Below are 25,031 nucleotides of genomic sequence, written 5' to 3'. Positions count from 1 at the left end.
GGCATGGTGAGATAGCTCGGGCCCGCATTAGTCCGCCTACATCTCAATGGACAATTCCATTATTTCTCAGGCTGCTGGCTCTTTTTTAACAGATTAGTTTGTTGCAATGAAAAAATGCCTGCACAACCAAGCAGAATTCCTGTACTATAGTTGGTGGTCAATTCTGTGTCAGAAAACACTTTTTCAGGCACATATGATGAAGTGTGTCGCTTGTGATAGAGGCATTGCCTGTATATGGAGCCTGGATGATTCTGTCAAATGAATACACGTCAATTTCAATACATTGTTTTTATCTATAGGCCACATGCATCCAATTGAGGGAAGACACCTGAGGTGACTGGAAGCAGAGCAATCTGATCCCTTGTTTTTATCCCCAGTTTTAAGTCATTAAACGTTTGCAACACGAGTTCCTGTCTCAGCTGGACTTAATGTGGCACAGATTGTAAAACTAGATGTGAAGTAAAGGGTTGAAACTCTAAGCCGAGGGTGGCAAGAACTGATTTCTGAGTTTGCCTTCCATGGTGTTAATGAGAGTCGAAAGTGCAGCATTATATTGTTGCAGATCAGCTGGATGTAAATTAACTGTTCTCGAGCAGACGTGCCGTATGTACCATTTGCACGGTTAATAGATGTGATACATTAAGAGATGCATTTAGAAAGGAGAGAAACAAAAAGTATATGTGTGAGCAGCTGCCTTGAGAAATGCTGATATGATACAACCTCGGTGCTGGAGAGTGAGTATTGTTTTCTGCATTTTGTAGAGAAGACTATAACAGTAAAAAGCCTGAGGACTGAAGTGCTCCCCGTTGTAATAGGATGTTGGAGGCTCAGACTAAAAGAAAAGGAAATTGAGAATCAAGAGAAAGAAAAAGAGGCAACCCGTTTCTAAAAGTAGTGTAACTTCCCACACTTTTATTGGAGATGTTGGATTCTGTTGGTTATCAGTAGAATATTTTCTAAGTAATGTTCAATCTTGATGATTGCTGTACTTCCCGAATATCCCTCAATTCTGATTCATGGTTGCAGATGTATCAAAGGTGATCATCACATTAAGTGAATCTCCTCCTGATCAAATACACTACGAAGCCACTATAGTTGTTATTACTATTATTAAACCCAGCATGGTGTATTTACAATTGATTTCTTCTTCGCCTCCATTGTGAGCGTTTCAGCCTCGGCTATGACGTGAAAATGTCTTTGTATGGACAGAAATAGAGATGGAACAACATCTGACAGCTTGCAGATTGAGTCTAAACAACACTGGCTTCATTAATCATACTCTGTTTTTCTTCACAGGAACCTGGGGAAATCTGGGTTGCGTGTCTCCTGTTTGGGGCTTGGTGAGTACATTTAATTAGCATTAAGGGTAAATGTCTAGTGATTTCATAAGAGTCTATGAGTAAACTCAACTCTGTGTGCAAGAGAGGATCTAGAGCTAGGCAGCGTGAGGGGCTTTTAAATTTATTATATCATTTCATCCTATTCTAAACCTCATGCATCTTTGATACGTATGGAAAGGCGCGAGAGACAGCATAAAGCTGTTTGCAGAGTGTTAATATTTTTAGTGTTAATATTTAATGAATAACACTGGTTCCAGCAAACAAGTTGCTCAATTATCACACATACCCAGTGCACACCAGAGGGTAAACACTCTCATTCATCTTGATAGCACTGATTCATTTAGCAAATCTCTTGTACGTGTGTGAGTGTGTAAACGTGTGTGCTGGCAATGTCTTTATTACAGTACGTCCATGGGTGTACGTGGTGTGTTGTTGCATACGCGTTTGTGCTGAGGAGGTTTGTGCTGCAGTGTTACCCAGGCCCAAAGCAGATACCGAAGCACATTTAATGATAGAAAATCTGTGAACAAGTTAGTTAATTATCTTTTTAATTTAGCCAATGTACATTGATCATCGGGGTGGAACAGTGAGAGACCTGGAGACCATCCTTCAACTTTCAGGACTTTGTTTCAAGCCTCCATATCGACAAGCTTAAACCATGCACTAGTGCCCTTAAGGAAAACACGGATTTATTTGTGCACTGGTTTTCTGTAGGGGAAACCAAGTAAAAAAATGTAAACAGGTGGCTCTTAGCAGTTGATTGTGTGTATTTTTCAGTTTTAGCGTTTGAATTGCATAATTACATCAAAGAAATACCTTGGCAAAAAACTTTCTTTATTGACTTTCTTTCTGTGAAATCATTTAGTGAATTCACCCTGAGCCTACACTAGTCTGCTGCCACTGTTGGCTATAGATAAAACAATAGCTTATGTGTTATTTGTTATTAATGGAAGAGGACAGCGAGATGCATGTGACAGGATTAGGCAACAGAAGATTGGGAGGAGAGTAAAAAAGTTATAACTAAAACTGTGTTCAGACTATACTTTTTGGGGAAGGAACAGAGCCAGTCATTCCAGTCTGTGCATGCATGCTATCGCTCGTCTGCAGATCATTGGTGTATTATGGGAGCTGGATACAGGACTCAAAGATGGCGTCCAGTCACTTGACTGAAAATTGCCAAAATAGTTTCCTGGATTCCGGGTTTGCTTCCGCTTTACTTTTCTTGGATTACAACGATTTGCTATTGACTGGAGAGCTGAGAGGCAGCATTGAATCCAGTTCTCTTAACGCATACGCAAATACTGTAAGAGGACCTGACGTGACCAGAGACTAAATCTGATGCATGAGTGTTTATTGACAACCTTAATTTCATGGTTAGTTATCCGGCCTCTTTTCGTTTTTGACAGGTGACAGGTGCGGTCTCTCTATCTGTACCATCCCAATGTGATAAATGTGATATAACGAGTATACTTCCACAGTTTTTAAAATGTTGAGTGGTTAAACGGAAAGTAAACAAGAAACAGGAACCCATGCATCAAACAATCACTTTATTTGTTTCAGTTATTTGTTTCTTCTCTATTTGGGTTTTTCTGTTTCACCGCTTCAACCGTAAATTAAATATAATTATAATTAATAATTTTTTTTCATTTGACTAATGTGGTCTCATAAAATTTAGCCCAAACCCATACCAATCTGCTGTTTTACTGCTGGTGCAGTTTAATAACAGCTTCTATAATAGTTCTTACTAATCAAAACATCTATGCAATACATGCACACATATACATGCATGTTATGCATGTTCGGCATAATCTAAACTCAATAAATCAAGAAAAGCCGACTAATCAAGACAGACGCAATGGTAGCAGAGATTATTAATGAGCCACAGCCATTACCTGGACGGTGAAAGAACAATAAATATTAAGTCCACAGATGTGTACTGTGTACAACTGATGTGGTAAGTTACTTTATTTTGAAGTAGAGTAGGAGCAACATTAGGAGACATAAAACATTTAAAGCGTATATGTGTAGAATGGAAATGTTTGCCTCCAGTGGTAATATCTAAGACAAAATGACAGATAGAAATATTCAGCATTGCATTTCTCTTTAGTACTCTGCTTGTCGACATAGAAATTCTACACATAGTAGCTCTGAACATAAGAATGTGACATGGCAGTCAGCCCGCCCTCCCTCAACTCTGACATTTAGCTGCGATGCCTTTAGCACAGGGACATTTTGTCATATGTCCATGACGAAATGTCAACATATTAATTAAAGCATAACTAAAATGGGTTGTGGGTGTTTCAAATTTTTGTCATTTTGCTTCTTTGATGAGTCTGACGTTTGCCGTTTCTTTGAACAGGCACATGGGTAACTTTTGGAGGTCAGATATCTGATGAGGTAAGATATGTCAAATACACCATTCAGCCATTACTACTCATTAGAAGTTTCCAACACACTAGACCCTGGAAATACACCTACTGAGCAGCTGTGACAGTTTACAACATTCACTTTGCAGCCCGCATGGGAGTCATTTAGTATAACTGGATGTAAAATGGTGAGAGCGTGAGTAGAGCACACTGATCTTTCTAGTATCAGTTTCCCAGTCTCACAGCAGGCTGTTAAGTCCCTGTTGGTTCTGCCAAGGCCAAGCAGTCAGGTCCTATTTCTCTGTGTCACAAGTTATTAAGCAGAAGACCTCCTCTAGTGTCTTGATCAGGCCTAGAAGGAGGGAAACACTGAACTGGGGACAGCTCATCACCGCCTGATGACCACTGGGACTATGTGACACATAAAGACACACAAACAAAGGCACCAAACATAACAGAAGGAGAAAGTCACCATCACAAAACTGGCCTTCATATGTGCAACTCTGAATGAAGTGCTGACACGAGAACTAGGTCAAAATAGTCTGGGAAATATACTGAGCAGTAAACAACTTTAATCACCGAGCATCCAGTAGAGTTTTCCTGGTGATGTATTTCTCAGCGGCAAACAGATTTACACTCCTTGAGCTTCTTCTGGGATTTTTCCTGGCCCCGTCTTTTGAAGTGTAATTTGGGTAATGTGTTTGGTTGTACATGAGAGGAAAACTTTCTTGGTTTTGTCAGGTGGCAGAGCAGCTGATGACTATCGCCTATGAGAGCGGGGTCAACCTGTTTGACACGGCCGAGGTCTACTCCGGCGGAAAGTGAGTGAAAGGGATCTATCTATCTTGCATCAGCTGTGCAGTTTTCTGGCCTTGTCAGCTCTTTTTCCCCATGGGACACGGGATTTTAAGAAGGTTTAGCCCCACGCCAAGAATAATTCACCCGAGGATGCCAAAAATGAGAGATAGCCGTGACTCTAAAGTGATTTACATAATCGTATTAATCACTGGAGCCTCCACATTACGTATGTCCACAGCTCAATCTAACCTTATAGGCCAGGACATTGTTGCAGTGAATAATGCGGGACACACTGCAGCTATGAATATTAATTTCATGGTTGCTGGTGAGATTCAGCTAGACAATATAAGAGTGGTTTATCCTTTATCTTGTTCTCCTAGCTATAGATATGTTGCAGATAAAAGTCACGCAGATAAAATTCCTGCTTATATGCTCTTGGAGAAATGGGAGCCTGAGATATAATCTCCTCATAATCTTCCTTGTGTATTTCTTTACAGAGCAGAGATAATAATGGGAAACATCATCAAGAAAAAGTGCTGGAGGTAAAATGGTCTCTTTGAAACTGTTTTCTAAGAATATGTTTAAATTGTCTATGTACAGACACACTACATAACCAGAAGTCAGCTTATGCTGACTCACCGACGTTACACTCATATGTCCTGCATTTGACCAGCGTGCACTCCTGAGGTGCTCTGTGAGGTTTTTAATTAGACACAGCGATCATCAGCATCACTTATGCTCATGGGTTATTAGTTTTCAGGTACATTACATGGTCATAAAGCAGGGATTTTGAACTGATGATGGCACTAAATGAAGGGCACAGGATCGATGTTGCTATAATTCATTTTCTGTTAGACGTGAATGTTTGTCAGATTGCATCATTAGTAATAAAGATTAATCTTCCAGACACTACAAATATGTAAACTCCACAGAAAATATCCCTTTCAGACTGCATGCTGCATTTATAAGACTCAATGATATGTAGCATCTTTTTCAGCAAGTCATCAGGTCTGTGCCTGCTTCCCACCTTGACTCTAGATCAGTTTAAATTATTGATCATTCAGGCATGAGGAATTATATAGTGAGGGAGCTGTTTTGTTGGCCACCTCATGATTCTGACTTACATACAAGATAAGTTACATCTGAAAAATCTCACACTGCTGGACAGAAGGTCACTGAAGGAAACTTTTATCGCTCTCAACAAAAACATACACTTCCATCATTTGAGAACGACTTTCATGTCCTCATGGCATTTTGGTGTATCTGTGTGTCTTCTCTTAGGAGATCCAGCCTGGTGATCACCACAAAGCTCTACTGGGGAGGAAAGTAAGTGTGTTGTGTTGGGTGCACAAACATTTGTACACACAACAACATCACCATGTTCTCATCCCCTCTCCCGTCCTTTACCCTTACTCAGCCAAACTGCCAAGAGTCACTTCACGCTTTTACTTTCACACTGAAGTATTTTGCATTAGTCGCATTCTCTCTGTCTCTAAAAGTCTTTAAGTTTATCCTGAGGAAAGTAGAAGCTCCATCAATACGTCCACAGTGTCAATTAAATCTTAGCTCATCTATTCAGACTATCATGATATTACATGTTTACTCTTTTGTGCAAAAGGGAGGAAGAAATACACATAGAGAAATATACAGAGCATAATACAATAGAGCAAAATGAAACAGTGGAAAAGGAAAATGAAGGGACAGGTGGAGAAGTGCACAGTAAGCAGGGCTTTGGATTTGCAGGTGTGCAAAGCTTTACTTTACCCCTTTATGTTCGTTGTATACTTCTCACTTAGCACTACATATCAGACACACCACTAGATAAACTATACTAAACTGCAGGTTTTAATATACAGTGATGTTAATTGTGTTCTTATAGGTGATTCCATTGCCTCCAAGCTGCCAGAAATTCAAAAAATTCATGTGAAATAATAAAAAACAAACATCAAAAAAGCCTACTGCATTATAATTCCTCTATTCACAACTGTGTGTACTGTTTGCCAAACTATTATGATGATTACACTAGAAATGCTGACACTGAGAATTTTGATTGTTTTTAAAACGTATATAGGCTCATTTTGAATTTTCTGCCGGCAACAATGTTTTAAAGGAGACTTTGCATGTTTTATAACGGCCTCCATAATCAAAGAGTATTGGACTGACCTGCCTACAGGCCACTAGCCAACAAAACAGACAGTGACTAAGCATCGTGTTACCCCACTGCACAAACACACGCCACAGTTTATTCTACAGCTGTGGGCACACAGCTGTAGAATAAACTGCTGTAGGTGTGTTTTTCCTCCGTCTTTTGTACAGGAGATGCAGTAGTTTGTTATGCAGGCTTGTGTATAAGTACATGGATGTGTACTGACAGTCCTGACATGCTCTCTTGCCTTATGTTCCAGAGCAGAGACAGAGAGAGGCCTCAACAGAAAACACATCATTGAAGGTAACAAGCGGATTTCCTCAGCACTTCTGTAATCTCTCCTCTTTCATCTGCTTTCTTCCGTCTTTCTTCTCGTCTGCATCCCTTTTGTCCTTTTGACTTTTCCCACCGTGTGCACCCAGTGGAATTTATTGCATTAGTCAATCGCACATTAAGCCTTGATAGATGTTTTGTCTCTTTGATTTTTGTCTTTTTTAAGGATGTGGTGCATCATAGAGCTTTGAACTATATGCTCTGCACTCCTCATTCAGCTACAAAATGGCCTAGCTCGAGCTTATAATGACAGACCTACCTCATACCCTTGGCCCCATCCACCCCACTTTAACTCACTATCCGATCCACAGCGCAATGCACCTCCTGCAGTGACTCAGCTCTCTCCCACAATATTAACATTCATCACAGCCTCTGTAATTTTTCCCCTAAACAAGACAAGGGGAATATTGTTATAGCCTGCTGGAGAAGGACAGAGAGTGAGAACATGAATGCAAGAGAGAATGGAAAACAAAAGGGAGGAAGAGAGAAGGTAGCACCAATTATTAGCCTAAGCGAGTTTCAATTCTTTGACGATGTTGCAGCAAAGAAGAGAGAGAAGAGAGAGGTGCAGTGTTCCTGTCACCACAGAATAATAAACTGGTCGCATAAAACATCTTTTGACACTCATTTCCCTGCTACTGGTTGTTGGTGCCACTGCAAGCCAGGCAATGAATTATTTGATTGTTTAAGTGATATGTAGATGTGATGGAGTGTCAAAGCTCAGTGATCAATTTCTGTTCTAATGAACTCTAAACTCTGAGGTGACTCAGTCACTCTAGCAACCAGCAAGTGTGTTTGCCATTTTCCTCACACAACAAAGAAAGTGACAACATCATGACTTGAAATAGGCTTTCGCAGGACACATAACTGAGTGCATTACTCAGTGCAAAATAGTTTTGTTGCATTTAGCATCATTTCTTGGTTCCAGAAATAGCGTCTCTCTTCACAGCAAGTAAACTCCAGCTAATCCGCTGAACAGGAGAAATTTGCTCGTGATGACGACACAGGCTCGGATTTGGTTCCATTTAATGGGTGTTTCTGGAATTGAGGGAGTTCAGATGACAGAAGAAGGAATAAGTGGTTCTAACAGTGGTGAGGGGAGCACAACTCTCTACTGGGATTAGCGGGCGTTGATGAAGCCTCTGGCACTAATCTGCCATGCACAATCACACATACTCAAGGGTGCGAGAGTGTCTTGTGCCTTGCCTCTCTATTATTCCGCTGTCCTTTTCTGTGGCAGTCTTGTGTGTTTGCTTTTCATCATTAATCTTGTCTTCTGTGTTTGTGAATGGGGACTGATCTGTACACAACACATTGGTGCTTTTCCTCAATATATAATGTTATACCCTCGACAAATACTGAAAACTGTATGAAAGCCATGGCAAACACTGCAACACTTCTGATCCTTAATTTTTTTTCATATTCCTTATGGCTGTTAGTCTGTTTGGTTACTCCAACCACTGTGAAAAGAGCATTAATTTATGTAACAAGGATAAATGGCTCCATAGGCACAAGGCATTTACTCCACACAGGTCTTCTTACCAGTAGATAGAGTTGTGAATTTATCTTGACAGTTAGTAATCCTAACATTGGTATTAAATTCTCTGTTTGACTTTTTAAAATTATCTTCGTGAATCAAATGTAATGACTTGTGGAATTGTAGCTTTGTAAAAGCAACAGGGCTAACGTTACATTAAATGCTGAATGGCTCAAATCCAAATCGTTTTTACCACCAAGTGGCTCCAATAATATTTTTTTCCCCAGAAGTGTGAACACACCAGATTAAATTTGTCCAAATCTGCTCTGGGCCCATTTGCAAGTTGTCTTAGATCCATATTCATATTATTGAATCTAGTTCTGAAATGTTATTTTAATGATAAGGGCTTTCCTTTGTGAACAGACTGAACATGAGAACCCAGATTCATTTCTGGGTTTCACTGTAACCTGGGTGAGCGACAACAATGCAGTTTTTCCTATAACTTGGCAGTGTTGGCAGAAAGAAAAGATGGACAAGATAATTGTCACTCTTCTCTACAGCCAAGCCAAGATGTTGACAAGATTTCTCAAATGCTAGCATGTCTTATTATACTCTAACAGGACTTCTCAGTCCTCTGTTATTAACAGTATTTATGAGTGGAGGTTGATACTGCGGGCTTTTGTGGGGTTGATTGAGTTTTTATTCAAAGTATGCCATATCATCTCATTGGAACTCAGACATATTTATTCACTTGTTTACAATATGGATTGTACATCTATTCCAGCTTAACTATGCTCATCAGTCAGCTTTCTTCTTTCTTTTCTCCTCTTACCTCAGGTTTAAAGGGCTCCCTCCAGAGGATGCAACTTGAGTATGTGGATGTGGTTTTTGCCAACCGGCCAGACAGCAACACTCCCATGGAGGGTGAGTGATCACAGACCCGACCCCGGGGGGCTGGCGGAGGGTTGGGGCAGGGACAATGCATGTTGTTCTGAAACATGAGAAGGTGAGAAATACTGACAAGACCGCTGCCCTCGCCCGACTGGCGACCTCTGACTTTGACCAAAGGGGATCATCTTTGTGGTCAAGCATGTGTGTGTGATCGAGCCATGTGTGTTTGTCTCACGCTGACACACACATTTCAAGCGCAATCTTTCCCCATCCCTTGTCTTCTATTTTAGTCTACCAGTCTCCCTCTCTTTCTCTTTCTGTCTCTGTGGAATTGCCAGTTTCCACAGGGTCTCTGAGCTGCACCCGCTCCCAGCCCTCCCTGTTCTTCAGAAGCAGGATTATCTGGCCACCCCGCGGGAAGCTGGTATATTTTTGGGCTGGTCTCACTATATACGAGCCCTACTGTGACTCTATTTCTTCAGCACTCTAGTGCAGCCTTTCCCACACATCTACCTCATGTCACTATTTATTTCTTTTACATATTTCCAGTGTCTTCATCAACGACTCCCTTGTCATGTGGCCATCACAAATGCTCTTCTGTCTTTGCAGACCAACCCTCCTCCACAGGTAGTATTTGACTAAAATAATGGAATCCCACTGGTTTCGCTAAAATAGTTCCCATTGCCCCCCATGCTTTCTCCTCTGTGAGCAATGGGGGAGGAAGAGGCTTGCTGTCTCTGGAACTACGGACAACTGGCGGGCAAATTCTGCAACCCAGTCCAATCAAACTTTCCCATAAGCTGTCTCAGCAGATAAAGTCACTTCACCATTGACAGCTAAAGTCTAATTACATTGATAGATTGATTGATCAAGAGTTTGACGGGATGACAGGAGTTAAAAAGAGAGAGATGAAAGAGAGAGATGTCAGATCAAAAGCAGGCCTTGATAAGTACGAAGATAGATAGGTTAAGTGTGTTGTGGTTCCAGTGACTTTGCAACACAGTTAATCCATAAATCACTATAAAACATTGTTCATGTTTGCTTCATCCTTTATTACACTGGAGCAAGGCCCCTGTAATAAATCATAGTGTAGAAGGTCAGTAGCTTCTAACACCCACAACCACTAACACCAGCAACTAAACAGGGAATCCTCATGCAGTAGAACAGTAAGGTTTCACAAATAGCTTCTCTTAGAGATGGAGGAACTGTGTTATTATGCAAAAAGTGAGACTTCTACATGTCCGTGGGCATTTGCAGTAGGTAGGATTTGTTTTGCACTGAACATGTCTAAGTTATTGATTCACACATACACCTATTCCTGAAACTTAAACAGGATTACCAACATAAATACAATGCTCTTATTAGAAGAACTCAAGCACCAAATGTATCATCAAAATGGGAATGCTAAGCAAACTAAAGGGTGTGTGCATGTATTTGTGTAGAATTTGTGTTTTGTTCTTCTGACTTTAACTACTTCCGATTTTGTGTGAGACATCTCCTGTCCCCTTGGGGACAAAAAAGAAAGTGATGTCATGGCTGCAGAGTCACAGTCTGCCTTCGTTAGCATCAATGCTTTTATTTCTCCCATTCACTCATCCCGCTCTGTGTATTTCTCGTTTCCCTCATCCCTACTCGTTCTTGACTTTCTTGGCTTCTTTCAGCGTACATGCCGTCTAAAGGCAGAGACAGACACAACTTGTGTCACAAATATCCAACTTCCTCTGATTAATCCTTCCATTTCCTCTACTGCGTTTCAGTTGTCACTTATAGTTATGAGATTTTCTAAAAGTTTCCCCCAAGCTGGCATTTCATGTAACATGTTGTGAAGTTGTGAGATACTCACATTATAGAAAATATGATGAGAAGGTGCCTCAAGGAGAAACATCTGTGCCATAGTCTGTTCGTTGTTTTAATAGGCGTACCATAGCCTGCAGAGTAAACTGTCCACGTCTCAACACAATGCTTCTATCCAATCACTCCACGTGATTTTTATTTGACAGAGCTATGAATGCATTCAATCAACTGAATATGAAAATAAGCCAGAGAGAGTGACTAAGGAAAGTATCACAGTCCTTGTTCACTTTGTCTAGCGCAGAGGTAAAAGAGCAGACATGGCATCAATAAAAAGACTTTATAATAATCCCTCCAGCCAAGAGTTGTTCACTGTAGAGCAAATCAAATGGTGCTGCCACAGCATACTGAGCACAAGCTTAAAGCTATCCAGTCAGGACATTCTTTCAAGTGCCAGGATATTACCTTAGTCCCGAAATGCACAGCAATAAAGAACTGCATGCAGGATGACCCAGTCAGTCCTTGAATACTTACCCTCCTTCTGGTTGCTCATTCAAACCCTTCATTCCTAAGATCAGAAGTGTGAGAAAAGCCTTCATTAGCTATTGAAGATTTCCTGTGGTGTGACATATTGATCGCCATCCTGTGTGCATGCATAAGGAGGATAAGCATCTGCTTTAAAATGAGTACCACCTCCCAGCACATCATCATTCACAAAGACATCTAGACTTTCACATAGACAAATAAGGTTATCAGTATGTGTTGCATGCTCTCTTTCACACTCTGCAGCGCCCTGCAGAAGGGCACTGCGGTACCTGCTGGCTGAAGCTGACCAAATGATCGAGACTGATTGGTGTGTTGCTGCTCTAAGAACAGGCTGATTCTGGCTGGCAGCCAGACAGTTTGTGAATACATTTAACAGAATTTCACGCACATTTCATGTCATATTTTTCATCATTGTTCTCACACAAAAGAGAACACGCACAAAATGTCCCAAAGTCCAAAAACAGTATTCTATACACAGTGTATGACCACTTTGTGTCAGCACAAACAAAATTACTAAAATGCATGTTTACATACATTGATGTTCAGGCAAAGGCATTTTGGGAAATACATTAGGTAATTGTTAAAATTTGTTTGTGTATGCTAAATTTGATGCAAAGGGCAAAAGATAGAAGTCTATATAGATCTATAGTTACTGCAAAGTCAGGCTAATTTAATTTGCTGCTGAAGCAATTGGCATCTCATGGTACAGTAAATGTTACTAAAACATGTACACATTACCATGTGCCCACAACTACACCCACATCGCTACCCTGCTCGGAAAATTTCAGTGGGTTTTAGTGAGTAGGGTGTGTATGGTGCTCGCTGGATATCTCACCTGAGCACTATGCTCAGTGTGGCATCTGTGGTTGGAGTTGATGACTCACAGCAGCCTCATGGAAACAAAGTTTATGTTCAGATTGGCCAGTAGCGTGGATGTTGCTGTAAATCAATGTGTTATGTTCCCCTCCTGGCATTGAGGTGCATTATTCATATATTCACAAACCCTCATGAGCTGTATGTGCCTCTCAGGCTCTTCTACTTGGTTCACATTTTTTTCCTTCTGTCCTTACATCCCTCCAAATCCCTTCCTCCCTCCCTTTTGGAGCAGATGTACTGTTATTCCTCTACCCTCCCACCTGCTTCACCCACACGCACACTTGCTCTCTGTCTCTCGCTGAGCTACATTTTGGTCTAGAGAGAGAACTAGTGATGAAAAGGAATCACTCCTTTTTAATCAAATTCTGCTGTGGTCTCACCCTCATTTTCAGTACCCCTGCTTCATGTGTTGCTTAGAGAATCTGCATTGCACTAATGTAGGAGATGTTTCCTAAGTGTACATTAAGCACAATTACTTGCTAAATAAAAACAGTTACAAACTAAAGTAATCACATAAATTACTAAATCACCTTGTTGCTGTTTCAGTAATTAGAGACACAGACACAGTTCTTTGCATTTGCTATACTTGACCTTGATGAGGAACCTCCCTTGACAACAAACTTCAACTTCAAGGGAGGTTTTTAAATATAATTTCCACTATTCCACAAGCCATTGCTTCCCTGCTGCAGCCTAAGGCACAAATACACAAACACAAACGGCCGCTGGTGTTAACATCAGCCCCTTCATTTGTAACTTGCAACGATTTGTTCAACTGCACAAGGATTCTGCTAAGCTTGACTGAACCTTTTCGTTTAACCCCTACGGCATTTACCCACGTTAGGTAGTGTGACCCCAGCAAACAATTTCTGCTTACACATGAGTTTGAAAGGAGACCAGTCTTTCCCACAAATAGGCTGAAAACAGCTCATGCACCCACTTTGTTTTACTGCTGTCAGGTTTACCAGAGGCTTAAAGTTCTGTAAGTCTGCTAGTGTTTTTAGTTATTCTCTCATTAAAATGCTGCCTGAATCAAATGGTCTTTCTGCAGGTTATGTAAATGTTGAAATTGTGGCGCCATCATCTGTTCAATTATTGACAATGTATCTGCTCTTTAATATTTTATCTCTACAGAGATAGTGAGAGCAATGACTCATGTGATCAACCAGGGGATGGCTATGTACTGGGGGACATCGAGGTGGTCTGCCATGGAGATTATGGTGAGTAGTGGAAAATATCTTATCTGCATCTCATGACAAACAAACAAAAAAAAAAGTTCTGTGAAATCTAATTGAACATCAAGGTCGAGCAGACATTAACACACTATGAAGGTAAAATGACAAACACAGTATGTCCAGCAGTGGCAGAAGATTTGTAGGAATTGATTTTGTCTTCACTAAAGAAGCTATCAGCACTTTAATTAGAAGATTAGTTATCTGCATTTTGCAGAAAGGGAAGCTAATATGTTGACATGATACATGCCAGATACAGCAGAGGGAGCAGAAAACTGAAGAAAACTAAACTAAAGTTCAGCGTCTGCACATGTCTTCATTAACCTTTTTTTTATATCTTATTTTTGTTCAATCAGGAGGCATACTCTGTGGCCAGACAGTTTAATCTAATTCCACCCGTGTGTGAGCAGGCTGAGTATCATTTCTTCCAGAGGGAGAAGGTGGAAACTCAGCTTCCAGAGCTCTACCATAAAATAGGTCAGTTTATAGTTTATCCTGAAATCAAGCATTGTCTGAAGAGATTATGTGCTTCGGCTTGTCAGTAGTCATTGTTCTGTCTCAGGTGTCGGTGTGGTGTCTTGGTCACCTTTGGCCTGTGGAATCATCACTGGAAAGTATGAGAATGGCGTCCCAGAGTCCTCCAGGGCCTCAATGAAGGTAAAGGTTGAATTTCCTTAGTGCACTTTGACTCTTTTACTCACATCCAACTTATTACAATTGCATTCTATTAATGTGGTTCAGTTATTTTACCTGATTTTAAAGGGTTAGGGCTCCACTTTTATTGTTTCTCTAGCCATACCAGTGGTTGAAGGAGAAAATAATGAGTGAAGATGGAAGGAAACAGCAAGCCAAGCTAAAAGAACTGACTCATATTGCGGAGAAGCTTGGGTGTACTTTGCCACAGCTAGCCATAGGTAACTTTCCATTTCTGTGAAGACATAACAAAATTAAGTGTCTCTACATACTGTCTTTTATCTTGATACCACAGATAAACTTAAACAACTTCCCCTATCTCTAATCTTTAGCCTGGTGCCTGAGGAATGAGGGAGTGAGCTCAGTGCTGCTGGGATCCTCCAATGCAAGCCAGCTAACAGAGAATCTGGGAGCCATTCAGGTAGGCTATAAATATGTATTACTGTTTAATATTTTAATTATTGGTGCTTGTCACACAGCTTTGACCCGCATGCACTTTTTTTGTTTTGCGCACCACAGGTAATTCCAAAGATGACAGCAGGCATCACTGCAGAGGTTGATCATATACTGGGAAATCGCCCTCACAGTAAAAGAGACTACCACCATTAGTGTGGACCCCATTTTAGTAAACTATGCTCCGAAGGCTTATCAAAGCTCACTTTTCACAGCCATGGCACCATAAAGGCGTGCCCAACTTTGCTTGTGTGCGCGTATGATTGTGTGTGACTGTGTAAAGTGTTCTGCTTGGCTCCTTGTCTGTATGAAGATCCACGAATACTCATTATTCTAAAGTAAGCTACTTGACAAAGCATGCATGCTTCAACTATAGCAGTTAGGAAAAGGATTCAGTCTGAACAACACGGAAACCCCACAACAAGATCTTGACCAGATCTCATTTCTGGAGTGAAAGTGTCTTTGGCGCCAACAAACTCTAAAGAAACGTTTGAATCACAGATTCAATGAAGTGAAATTTTGCATTAGTGAGATCTTGCTCAGATTACAGTTTTGAATATGGTTGTTGATGCATTGAATAAAGAAACTTTAGAGGCATTAGTGTTTTAAAAAAGAATCACAAACACTCAAAGCAATGCATTAAAAAAGATAAGTGTATCCAATGTTCTGAAATCTGCCTTAGTAAATGAAAACATATTGTGATGATGTGTGTAATTGGGCATGGACTCAGCAGAAAGGATGATATACTAACAGTCCCCACTGCAGCTGGAGCCGACCTATCGACATGATGAATTGTTTCATGATTGGATAAACGTTGCATTCAAAGTTGTTTCTTATGCGAAGAGAGCTAAGCTAATGTGTAAAACATCTTTACTGACTGTTAGATCCAATATTTTCTTCATTAAGCAACTATGTCAGAAAGCACTTTTCATTTTCTTGCCGTTTTTCCCTTTTCACTTATGCAAACGTACAGTATATGGTATACTTCCCTACTGTGCCCTGTCAGTACACATTTTAATTGGACTCTGTTGGACTGTCAGTGATGTTTATGTCTGATTCATTTAATTTTGGTCTGTATTGTGACTAAAACATTTGTTGAGTTGAAGTCGGAGGGATGATCCTCCTTAGGGGGATTGTGTGGATTGAACAAGACCATGTAGCTAATGAGTAGACTCTTTAAGAAAATAAAACCATATGAACCCCTAAAGTCCTTGCACCTGGAACATATTGAATTGTTACTTAACTTCTCTCCCTATATGCCAGTTTTACAAATTAGACTTATGTTTTTATTGTTCTGTCTGTTTAAACATATAGGCCTATTTTGGTGTTATTCATTAGACATGTACATACAAATAAAGAGCTTATAATTCCCATGTGATGTTTTAAAGATCTACAGTACTTTTATATTATATGTATATGTAATGGGATGCCTTCTATTTTTTAACCCAGTACAACTTAAACAACATAGCAATGCTAAGAGAGATTTATTATTTACTGAGTTAGACTGTAGACCCTGGGAAAAGTCTGTGACTTTTAAAACATTGTGGCGCAGTTACTGCTGTTTGCTATTTGCTGTTGGGAATCATCTGTGTCTCGCTGTTTTATAATAAAAGGATGAGGATAATGATTGACTTGTCAAAAGTATTTTATTTTATTTTATTTTATTTTATTTTATTTTATTTTATTTTATCTCAATATATTTTTTTTGTGTATTTTATTTTGGTTGGTTGTTTTTTACGGGGTTTCCATGGATACGAAGGCGGGCGTTTCCGGTCTGATGTTTGATTGGCTACGAGGACTTCCTCCACTCTACTACTGGCGGTCGAAGCCCGCGGTTTACAAAAGCTACAGCTGGGTTAAATGAAATAATCGCGAAAGAAAAACTGCTTTTACCCAAGTCTGACCTTTCGGCATGGTGTCGAAATAATGTTAACGCTACAATAGCCTATATGGTCGAAACTGCCGCGCCAGACCCTGCTATTGTAGAAGCACAGAAGCAAACAGTGCGACAGCGTTTTGTTTGTTAGCATTGAAGCTGTGAAGCTAGCTAGGTAACGTTAGTACAGGGGAGGCAACGTTACCTTGTCAACTAGGAGAAACTGAAACTGTTGTGCCTGTTTTCTGTGCTAACAGCTAAGAAATACAAGCTACATCGTTACTTTGTCCGACTTGAGGTGAGTGTTGTGTCGTGTGGATGCTAATATCTGAACTAACTGCTCAAAAGTATAACTGCTCTGCTTAACTAACCTTTTAGTTTACACTATTGAATCTTGAACTAATTGTCTCTACATAGGGAAAGGCGTTACTATACTAGCTGGATAACCAACAACAACAACAACGATGTCGCTGTCGACTCATTTTGGGGTAGACCAACGCAAAGGATTTAAAGGAGATACTATTTGTGTGATGCCTGACCTACTGTTAGATGTCCTGGAAGATGACTTGGATATGAATAAGTCATATCCGTGTGCCCAGAGACCGAAGACAAACCTAGCATCCCAACGTCGTTATTATTCTGGTTCCTTGACTGGTGGGTAAAAATTGATCAAATATAAATATTTAATAGAAAATGTTTTTAAAATCTCCTAAAATTTCTGCTTACAGGTGAACGTTTGGATGTTTGCACTTCAGTTGCAGCAAGAAATCATCAAATGTCTAGCTTACATCCTGGCTCCCAGCATTGTGCCGTTTCCCTGTTGCAGCCTTTCACTGTGTCAGAAATGGAGGAAAGCCTATTCAATCAGCTGGTCTCTGGAAAGTTTGTGGTGTCGGGATCTCCATTAGCACTCAACCCAAACAAAGCTATTCTTACTGTAGACCACAAAACCAGAGAGGTACTGTATATACAGTTGCTTGCTGTGAGCAGTATGACTGAGCTTGGATCAGCCTTAATGCCATAAAAGTACTGCCATTTGAATGTAGCCTGTATATATATTTGTTTTTCAGATTTTGACAGCAAATGAACAGACCTGCACACTGTTTGAGTGCAACACTAATGAGTTAATTGGAAAAAAGCTTTGCTGTTTCTTGAAGAAAACCAGTCAAGTCCTGGAAGAGGCTCTGGAAGAAGATTTTCAGCTAGATGATGGAACTGTTGAGGCCGTGTCTGGAAAAGTGGTATGAAATATATTTTGATTAAAACGCTTAAATGAATTAGTAAAAATAGTGTAAATTAAATGTTTCTGCAAAACATTATTTATCTCATGACTTTAAGAGAAAAAGGGGTTGACATAAAGGATGCATAGAGCATTATTCATACAACAACATCAACAGTAAGAGTGTGTTTTCTATGTTTAATATGCTGCTTTTTCTGTAGGTTGATGCCGTGACACAGTCGTCAGAGGTGCCTGTGTCAGTGTGTACCCAGAGACTTTCACAAAATGATGAGCACTGGCTTGTCATGATGGAAAATGTGGAAAGGATATCAGCCAGTCTGTCCTTTTCACAAAATGTAAGTAAATCATTATTTAGAAAGGTGCCTTTTTTGTACCATTTTAAATTTTATTGAGTTGTGAAAAATGTTTTCATTTTTTTCAAACTTAACATTTCCATATTTTTCATAATTGTCATCAATGTGTTGTCATTTCTAGGGCAGTATCCTAACCTGTGACTTTGCATTTGCCCATCTCCATGGATACCACCACCCCAATGAGTTAAAAGGGATGTATGTTAAGGAGCTAATCCCGTCTTTACAAATCCCGCTTCACAGCCATGCATTGCCTAAAGTAAGCGCACGTTATAACTGAAACTGTCTAAGCTCCCTTTCTTAAGCTTTGCCTCCAGGGTTCTGTTTACCAATGTGCTTTTTAAATGGTTCAGAAATCTACAGAGAATACAGAGAAAAAATATGTTTTTGTGAGTCTGTAATCTTTGAATTTTCTTTTTTCTTCTTCTTTCAGATCCTGAGGGTTCAGAACGTGTGTGGTAAAAATAGAGAGGGTTCGTCAGTCCCACTTTGTATCAAACTTCAAGGGGCAGTACTGTGTGGAAAATCCCAAAACATTGAGACTGGTTGCACCTGGCCAACAGATAATCTTGAAAGATTAGACGTACAGGAAAAACATCTTTGCTCCCCTCTCACCTTTCCTCTGTATAAAACAGAAGCCTCGCACTGTGAACATGGCACACAACGTCATGGGAAAGAACTATCCAGTGGTAAGTTTGTGAAAAGACTAAGCTGGCACCTTTACAGAGGGATTAAAACAAAGAATTATTTAATGTTAGGAGAAATTGTACCATGTGCCAAAAAATATGTGCGTATAAAATTAAGTGGACAATATGACATGCATCCATTCAAAAGCCTTTTGAACCCTGGATCTTAAAACAGCATTGTCAAAAGCAAAACAGTTTTTGTCTAAGAAACACTGACAGTTTGTAATATGTACATGGATTTCACTGGATGACAATGGTGGCATTGCTAAATAGATTTGTGTACAGTTGTCTGATATTACCTAAATTATTATGTGCTAGAAGCAATGATTGTTTAGCAACAATAGTATTAAATGAACTTTTTCATGAAGTGTTCCCATATGCAAAACAGTTATTATGTAAAACTGTATGATAAATGTTCTTAACAAATATTATAATTGAGGAGATTCAATGTAACTTATTTGTACATTTTGCAGATGTCAGAGAGGTCAGCAGCACCCTCTCCCCAGGGCCTGCATTGGAGTACACTGGAACAGTTTGGGCATTTGCTCCTCTGAGTGGTCTCCTCCAGCTCCACCCTGATGGCTCAATCATCAGCATACACAACCACCTGGCACTCAGTCTGTTTGGCTACAGCAAGGACGAGCTGCAAGGAAAGGTTAGCCAACACGACCAGCTGAACGAGGCGGTCTGATTGAATTCTGTGCCAACCCTCACTTCTGTCATTGCTGCCTTGTCCTCAACAGAGCGTCACTTTCTTGATGCCTGGTTTCTATACATGGATGTCAGACTCGGAAAGAAAGGCCAGTCCATTCCCTGATTCTAAAGTAGAGGCTGGTAAAAGTACAGCCTCATCCAAAATACCGAGAAAATCTGGTAAGCATTTGTATCAGTTTATCATTTGTACAAGATGTCACTGGTTCACAATTAACTAGCTGTGATTATTTTGAACTGTTGTATCTGATATAATAAACACACATAAATAAGCAAACAAGCATAAAATATGCAATGTTGTATTTTATACCCACATTATTTTCTCCTCACATTTGTGTGCCATTCCTGTATGTCAAAACTAAAAGCCCTAATGTCATGTCTTTCATTGTTTTATATATTCCTGATGGTATTTTTGTGTAAGTAATGTAGGACAGTTTACCATTACTTCTTCTAATTTTCTTATCTACCTGAATCCTAGACCCATCTTCCCTGGTGGCTGGAGACATGGCCATGGTGCACCAGGCCATCATGGGAAAATCCATGACAGGAAGAGGCAGGATCTTCACTGGAACCAGCACCAGGCTGGAGAAACACGGCAGTGCTCTGTCAACTCTTTCCCCTCCTAAAGTCACCTCCACAAGGATGATTATGTAAGTAGAAGTCCCTCTGTGCTTGTTGTTTAACGGCACTTGAATGTTTTGTGCTGAAGAAATTCTAAATTCATGTTCAGGCAGGCATTAATTGTAAAAACAACTGATATGTTCTTTATCCTGTTGGGCAATATGGTCCTTGGATAAAAATCAACTTTTTTTTTTTTTTTTTCCCCTTTCCTTAGGGCTGATGATACTACAGAGCTGATGATGGAAGCAGCCCAGGTTGCTCCCTGCAGTAGTGAGCTGGACAGTGCAGACACCACTCAAGCGCTCCTTAAGACATTTGCGTGGGTGGAACCTCCAGAAGATGACACCTGCTGCACGGTTATCACTGAAGCACCACAATCCAACAAAGACCAGCACCTCAACAATGGGCTTCAGAAAAATAATCAGCCTTGCATGGAGATTATTTCTGGTATGATAGATGGCAGAAGTAATTTTGTTACATACATTTTCCTATTGTTCAGCTCTGAAACTGGCCAATATTGAGCAAATTTTCAATAACTGTAAAAAGAAAATGTCTTGTGAAACTCTATAAAGCGTTTGATATATTTTTTTTTTTATTTAGCTGTAGACACTCCCACTCAGAACAGACACGTTACTGGTAGAGTGCATGGCTCCTCCCCTGATGCAGGTACAGACCACCCTTCATGTGCCTCCATCCTCCAAGACTCCAGCTTTGAGGTTATTTCACTAGAGAGCAGGTAAGTTCAGATTTATTTTAGTCCTTCAGTTGCTTTCATGTTATTAAGACTGTTTAATTTAGTTTGAAATTTAATTTTCAATTTAGAGTAAAATATTGTCTAGCATGACAACAATTCGACTAAGCAATGTTTTTACATTTTAAACAAATGTTTCTCTGCTGTTGTCAAACTTTTTGTGTCTAAGTGTGTTTCGAATCTGAATAGAATTGCAGTGAAATCTAGTGCCATTGTTTGCTCTTCTTTGAAGTCTGTGTATTTGAAAAACATTTTCCAGGTCTTCCTCTGGCTTCTGTGAAAAGTTTGCTGGTAATGGTGGTTCTGACCCAGCTCAGGCAGAGGACTCTCATTCAGCTCATATAGTGGACCCAGCCAGCTGCTTCCTGGACCTCAACAGCAATGGCGAGCTGGTCACACGGGCATTGGCTGACTTGGATTTGAGCGCAGCCGTAGAGGTGGTCAGCGGCAGCGGGCACAGTGACAATAAGCGACACTCCGGGGTATCTTACAGTGCAGCTGAGCTCCTGCAGACACCTGTTCCATGTGTGGTAGTGTCTGACCAGGAAGCTGAGCCAGTTGAGACTGGGGCTATTGCTGTGCAAACCAGAAATGGCTCCAGTGAAGAGCAAGCTCTCAAGGATCATGGTGTGTCAGATCAGTGGGCAGCTCTCTCTTCAATTCATAAAGGAAAGAGCCAGGAGTTCTGCATGCAAATGAATGGTGGGATTCAGTCAATGACAGACATTCCTGCCACATCTACCCCAAAGAAACAGAAGGTGAATGGTCACAAATTGTCCACAAACACTACACAGATATTAGAGGGACAATTCGAAGGCAGTGCGTACCACAGAGATGGCACGAGAGTTGGTACGTACAAATAAACTTCATTGTTTCTTTCAAAAAGAGATACTCAAACTCTCACATAGCTGATTGTAAATCAACTGGACTTTAATCACTTACCCATTTTTCTGTCCAGATGTTCAGTGTGATGTGTGCAGGACTGAGCTCCCTGGTGGTAGATCTATGTTCTGTGTGTGGTTGCGTAGACCTGGCCAGCACGGGACACTGTTGCAAACAGATCGATCACTGCATAATCAATCGGGAGCCGGTCTAGGAGAGGTCAGTGGCAGTAAAGCCAGCAAGTTGTATGTTAGTGTGATAAATTATATATTTTCAAACATAAAATGGCTGTTATTTCTTCAGCTCACTCATTCTTTAATCGTTTAGAGGATTGGTGAGGCCTGTCATGGAGAAGCTTTACGCTCCACCATGGACCTAGAGCATTCACGAGCCTGTGACGGGCAGTTTGAAGAAGAGTACCAGCCTATCAAAGCAGTGGGTAAAGGAGCCTTTGGGTTTGTCTGGAAAGCAGTAAGGCGCAGCGATGGACAAGAAGTAAGAAAACATTTAGTTTATGAAAAAAATTCCTGCATGTACACCAGTGAGGTGAAACATTAAGCTCAGTCAAAGATTAAGTGAATATTCTCTGAATATATGGTAACTAAGGTGCAATTCAAGGTCTAAGGTGTACCACCAGTTCACAAAGTTGTTGACTGGTGGTACACACTGGTTGTTGACTATTGACAATTGAAGTTGTTGTATCTCTGAAATTCCAAGGTTTGAATATATGACCTCTTAACAAACTGTTAACATTTGCAGGTGATAGTTAAGTTTATTAACAAGGCCAGGGTGGTAAGTGACTGCTGGGTAGATGACCCCATGTTGGGAAGAGTCAGCCAGGAGATTTCCATACTGACACGGGTACAGCACCACAACATTGTCAAGGTAACTGGGTTGATCTATCAGAACGTACCGTGTAAAGTGTGTGTATATATAGATAGATAGATATATAGATATAGATATATATAGATATATGTGTGTATATATATATATGTGTGTATATATGTATATATATATGTATATATACACTTTCATTACCATGTATGTGATATTAAATTATTTTGCACTGCATGATTTAATGTGTGTTACTAGGTGCTAGAGGTGTTTGAGAATGGGAGCTACTTCCAGATGGTGATGGAGAAACATGGAGAGTGCTTGGACCTTTTTGAATTCATTGACATGCAGCCAAGGCTGGATGAGCCCCTGGCTAGCTACATCTTTAGACAGGTGTGTACATGAAGGAAACTGGACTCTGAGTGTGAAGTGTTTTTGGTCCTTGTTAATATGGAGGTATATTTTTTGTTTCTCAGCTGGTGGCAGCTGTCTTCTATCTGAGGACTAAGAACATCCTTCACAGGGATATAAAGGATGAGAACATCATCATCGACAAGTGCTTCCACATTCGACTAATAGACTTTGGCTCTGCTGTCATGATGGCTCCTGGGAAGCTCTTTTATAATTTCTGTGGCACACTGGAGTACTGCTCTCCGGAGGTGCTTCAGGGCAACCCGTGAGTGCTGTTTGTTCCTTATACAGGAAATGTTATAACAGCTTGGTTTTATTGACAGCTTAGCAGAGGAACAACCTTCCCTGTGTCTAAACAGCTATATCACACTCAGTATTTTATTGTCTTGGATGACTTGTGTTGCATTAACTTAAACACTCTTCATAGACACACCAGTTGTAAAGTTAGAGAAGCCATAAACGGGCAATAAATTAACTAATGAATTGGATGCTACTGTTTTCCAACCATGAAACTATAAACATTTGTTTTCCCCTTTAGCTATCAGGGTCCAGAGTTAGAGATGTGGTCTCTGGGAGTTTTGCTCTACACTCTGCTTTTCAGTGAGAACCCTTTCTGTGATGTGGGGGAGATCCTGGATGCCAAACTCAAGCCCCCATTCCACCTTACTCCAGGTAAACTAAGCTGTTCTTTGTTCCTAGCTAAAAGAGTTGAAAAATAGCATTTCTGTTTCCCAGAAAAGTTTTATCGTGACTCAGTCTTGAAATTGCTCCATATACTTTATCAGAATTGAACAGTGTGCTATGTGGGCTGCTGCACCCCAGTCCCACTAAGAGGATGACTCTGGACCAGCTGCTACTGCAATCCTGGATCAGCCAGCCTATTTCCCTGGCAGAGTACAGCTGGGCAGAGGTGGTTCCCCCATCACAGAGCTACTGTGAGTACTTTTACAACTATACTGATTAGCTGTCACAGTGAATGACTGGTGAGTGATTAGGGTTCATCTACTCAGGAAACTCTCTTATTTTAACAGGCTCCCCACAGCATCAGCAGTCCAGTCCTAAAGTTATAGTTGGGCAACGCTTGTTCCCAGATGAGGGTGATGAAACTCTGCCCGATGAGGAGGAAGATGAGGAGGAGAGGTTGTCATTGGTGGCTATGGAGACTGAACTGCAGAAGTACCTCAACGAAGGTTAAAGACTGAATTCCAAGTCCAACTATCCGTCCAATTAAGAAAGGACACAAAGTGCAAAATAAGAGTCAGGTCAAACACTACACTGTCTAGACAAACTGCATATGAAGTATTCAGCCTTTATGAAGTATTTAGTGTAGTGGAGTGTGTAATGAACATCATTGTCATGATTTTGGGTTGTTCAAATGTCTTTATGATTGCTAAATGCAACAGAGAAATGTAAACACATCATGGTGCACCATAAGTTATTGTTTCCTTTTTATTTAATGATCAATTTATTGATTTTATTTATTTTTGTTGTTTGGAATAACTTGAAGGATTAAAAATCATAGTGATTGTTTGTGGGTTACCTGGTTTTGCTGCCAAAACTCAAATGATCCAGTATCGAGCTGTTTAACTCAGAGTAACCGCTCTGAAGTTGAAGCCATTTTTGATCAATATTTTGTAATAAATGTGCGTTTTAGGTTTTTATGTTCACGATTTTAATCTGGAATCTTCTAATCAAAACTTGTAAATATATTTTATTCATATATTTTATAT

The 25,031-nt window shown here is 40.3% G+C and overlaps 2 protein-coding genes across 5 annotated transcripts in view; both read left to right on the top strand.

Annotated features, from left to right (window-relative positions):
• The window catches only part of kcnab1b (potassium voltage-gated channel, shaker-related subfamily, beta member 1 b), a 28,693-nt gene extending 12,141 nt beyond the window's left edge, over window positions 1–16,552 (top strand). For all 3 annotated transcript variants that reach the window (XM_026373709.1, XM_026373708.1, XM_026373707.1), the window contains 13 exons: window positions 1,297–1,340; window positions 3,700–3,737; window positions 4,448–4,527; window positions 5,002–5,046; window positions 5,786–5,830; window positions 6,910–6,953; window positions 9,298–9,384; window positions 13,696–13,781; window positions 14,150–14,270; window positions 14,356–14,450; window positions 14,587–14,707; window positions 14,819–14,907; window positions 15,006–16,552. In XM_026373709.1, the coding sequence (XP_026229494.1) occupies window positions 1,297–1,340; window positions 3,700–3,737; window positions 4,448–4,527; window positions 5,002–5,046; window positions 5,786–5,830; window positions 6,910–6,953; window positions 9,298–9,384; window positions 13,696–13,781; window positions 14,150–14,270; window positions 14,356–14,450; window positions 14,587–14,707; window positions 14,819–14,907; window positions 15,006–15,095 (985 nt within the window). In that variant the 3' untranslated portion in view covers window positions 15,096–16,552. The remainder of the gene's footprint in view (window positions 1–1,296; window positions 1,341–3,699; window positions 3,738–4,447; window positions 4,528–5,001; window positions 5,047–5,785; window positions 5,831–6,909; window positions 6,954–9,297; window positions 9,385–13,695; window positions 13,782–14,149; window positions 14,271–14,355; window positions 14,451–14,586; window positions 14,708–14,818; window positions 14,908–15,005) is intronic.
• Window positions 16,553–16,770: 218 nt separating this feature from the next.
• pask (PAS domain containing serine/threonine kinase) lies at window positions 16,771–24,984 on the top strand. 2 transcript variants are annotated; one of them, XM_026373674.1, is made up of 21 exons: window positions 16,771–17,113; window positions 17,233–17,469; window positions 17,544–17,773; window positions 17,886–18,056; window positions 18,256–18,390; window positions 18,530–18,664; window positions 18,839–19,094; window positions 19,565–19,746; window positions 19,835–19,964; window positions 20,281–20,452; window positions 20,638–20,870; window positions 21,030–21,159; window positions 21,434–22,023; window positions 22,133–22,275; window positions 22,384–22,551; window positions 22,816–22,941; window positions 23,149–23,283; window positions 23,367–23,566; window positions 23,840–23,973; window positions 24,087–24,236; window positions 24,333–24,984. In XM_026373674.1, exons 2-21 carry the CDS (start codon window positions 17,280–17,282, stop codon window positions 24,494–24,496), a joined length of 3,774 nt encoding a protein of 1,257 aa, XP_026229459.1. In that variant the 5' UTR covers window positions 16,771–17,113; window positions 17,233–17,279; the 3' UTR covers window positions 24,497–24,984. The 2 variants fall into 2 exon arrangements, with proteins under 2 accessions (XP_026229459.1, XP_026229458.1); XM_026373673.1 differs by having other exon boundaries at window positions 21,024–21,159.
• The last annotated feature ends 47 nt before the right edge of the window (window positions 24,985–25,031 follow it).

This window comes from Anabas testudineus, chromosome 17 (assembly GCF_900324465.2).
Source record: "Anabas testudineus chromosome 17, fAnaTes1.2, whole genome shotgun sequence".
Classification (NCBI taxonomy): domain Eukaryota; kingdom Metazoa; phylum Chordata; class Actinopteri; order Anabantiformes; family Anabantidae; genus Anabas; species Anabas testudineus.
This window is presented reverse-complemented; position numbering and strand designations above follow the sequence as displayed.

What these genes read in the sequence shown, in the direction of transcription:
- pask (XM_026373673.1), top strand. Translation starts at nt 17,280, where the DNA reads ATGTCGCTGTCGACTCATTTTGGGGTAGACCAACGCAAAGGATTTAAA. An exon ending in TAGACCACAAAACCAGAGAG is followed by an intron (nt 17,774 to 17,885) that starts GTACTGTATATA and finishes TTTGTTTTTCAG; the next exon opens with ATTTTGACAGCAAATGAACA. An exon ending in CCCATTCCACCTTACTCCAG is followed by an intron (nt 23,974 to 24,086) that starts GTAAACTAAGCT and finishes ATACTTTATCAG; the next exon opens with AATTGAACAGTGTGCTATGT.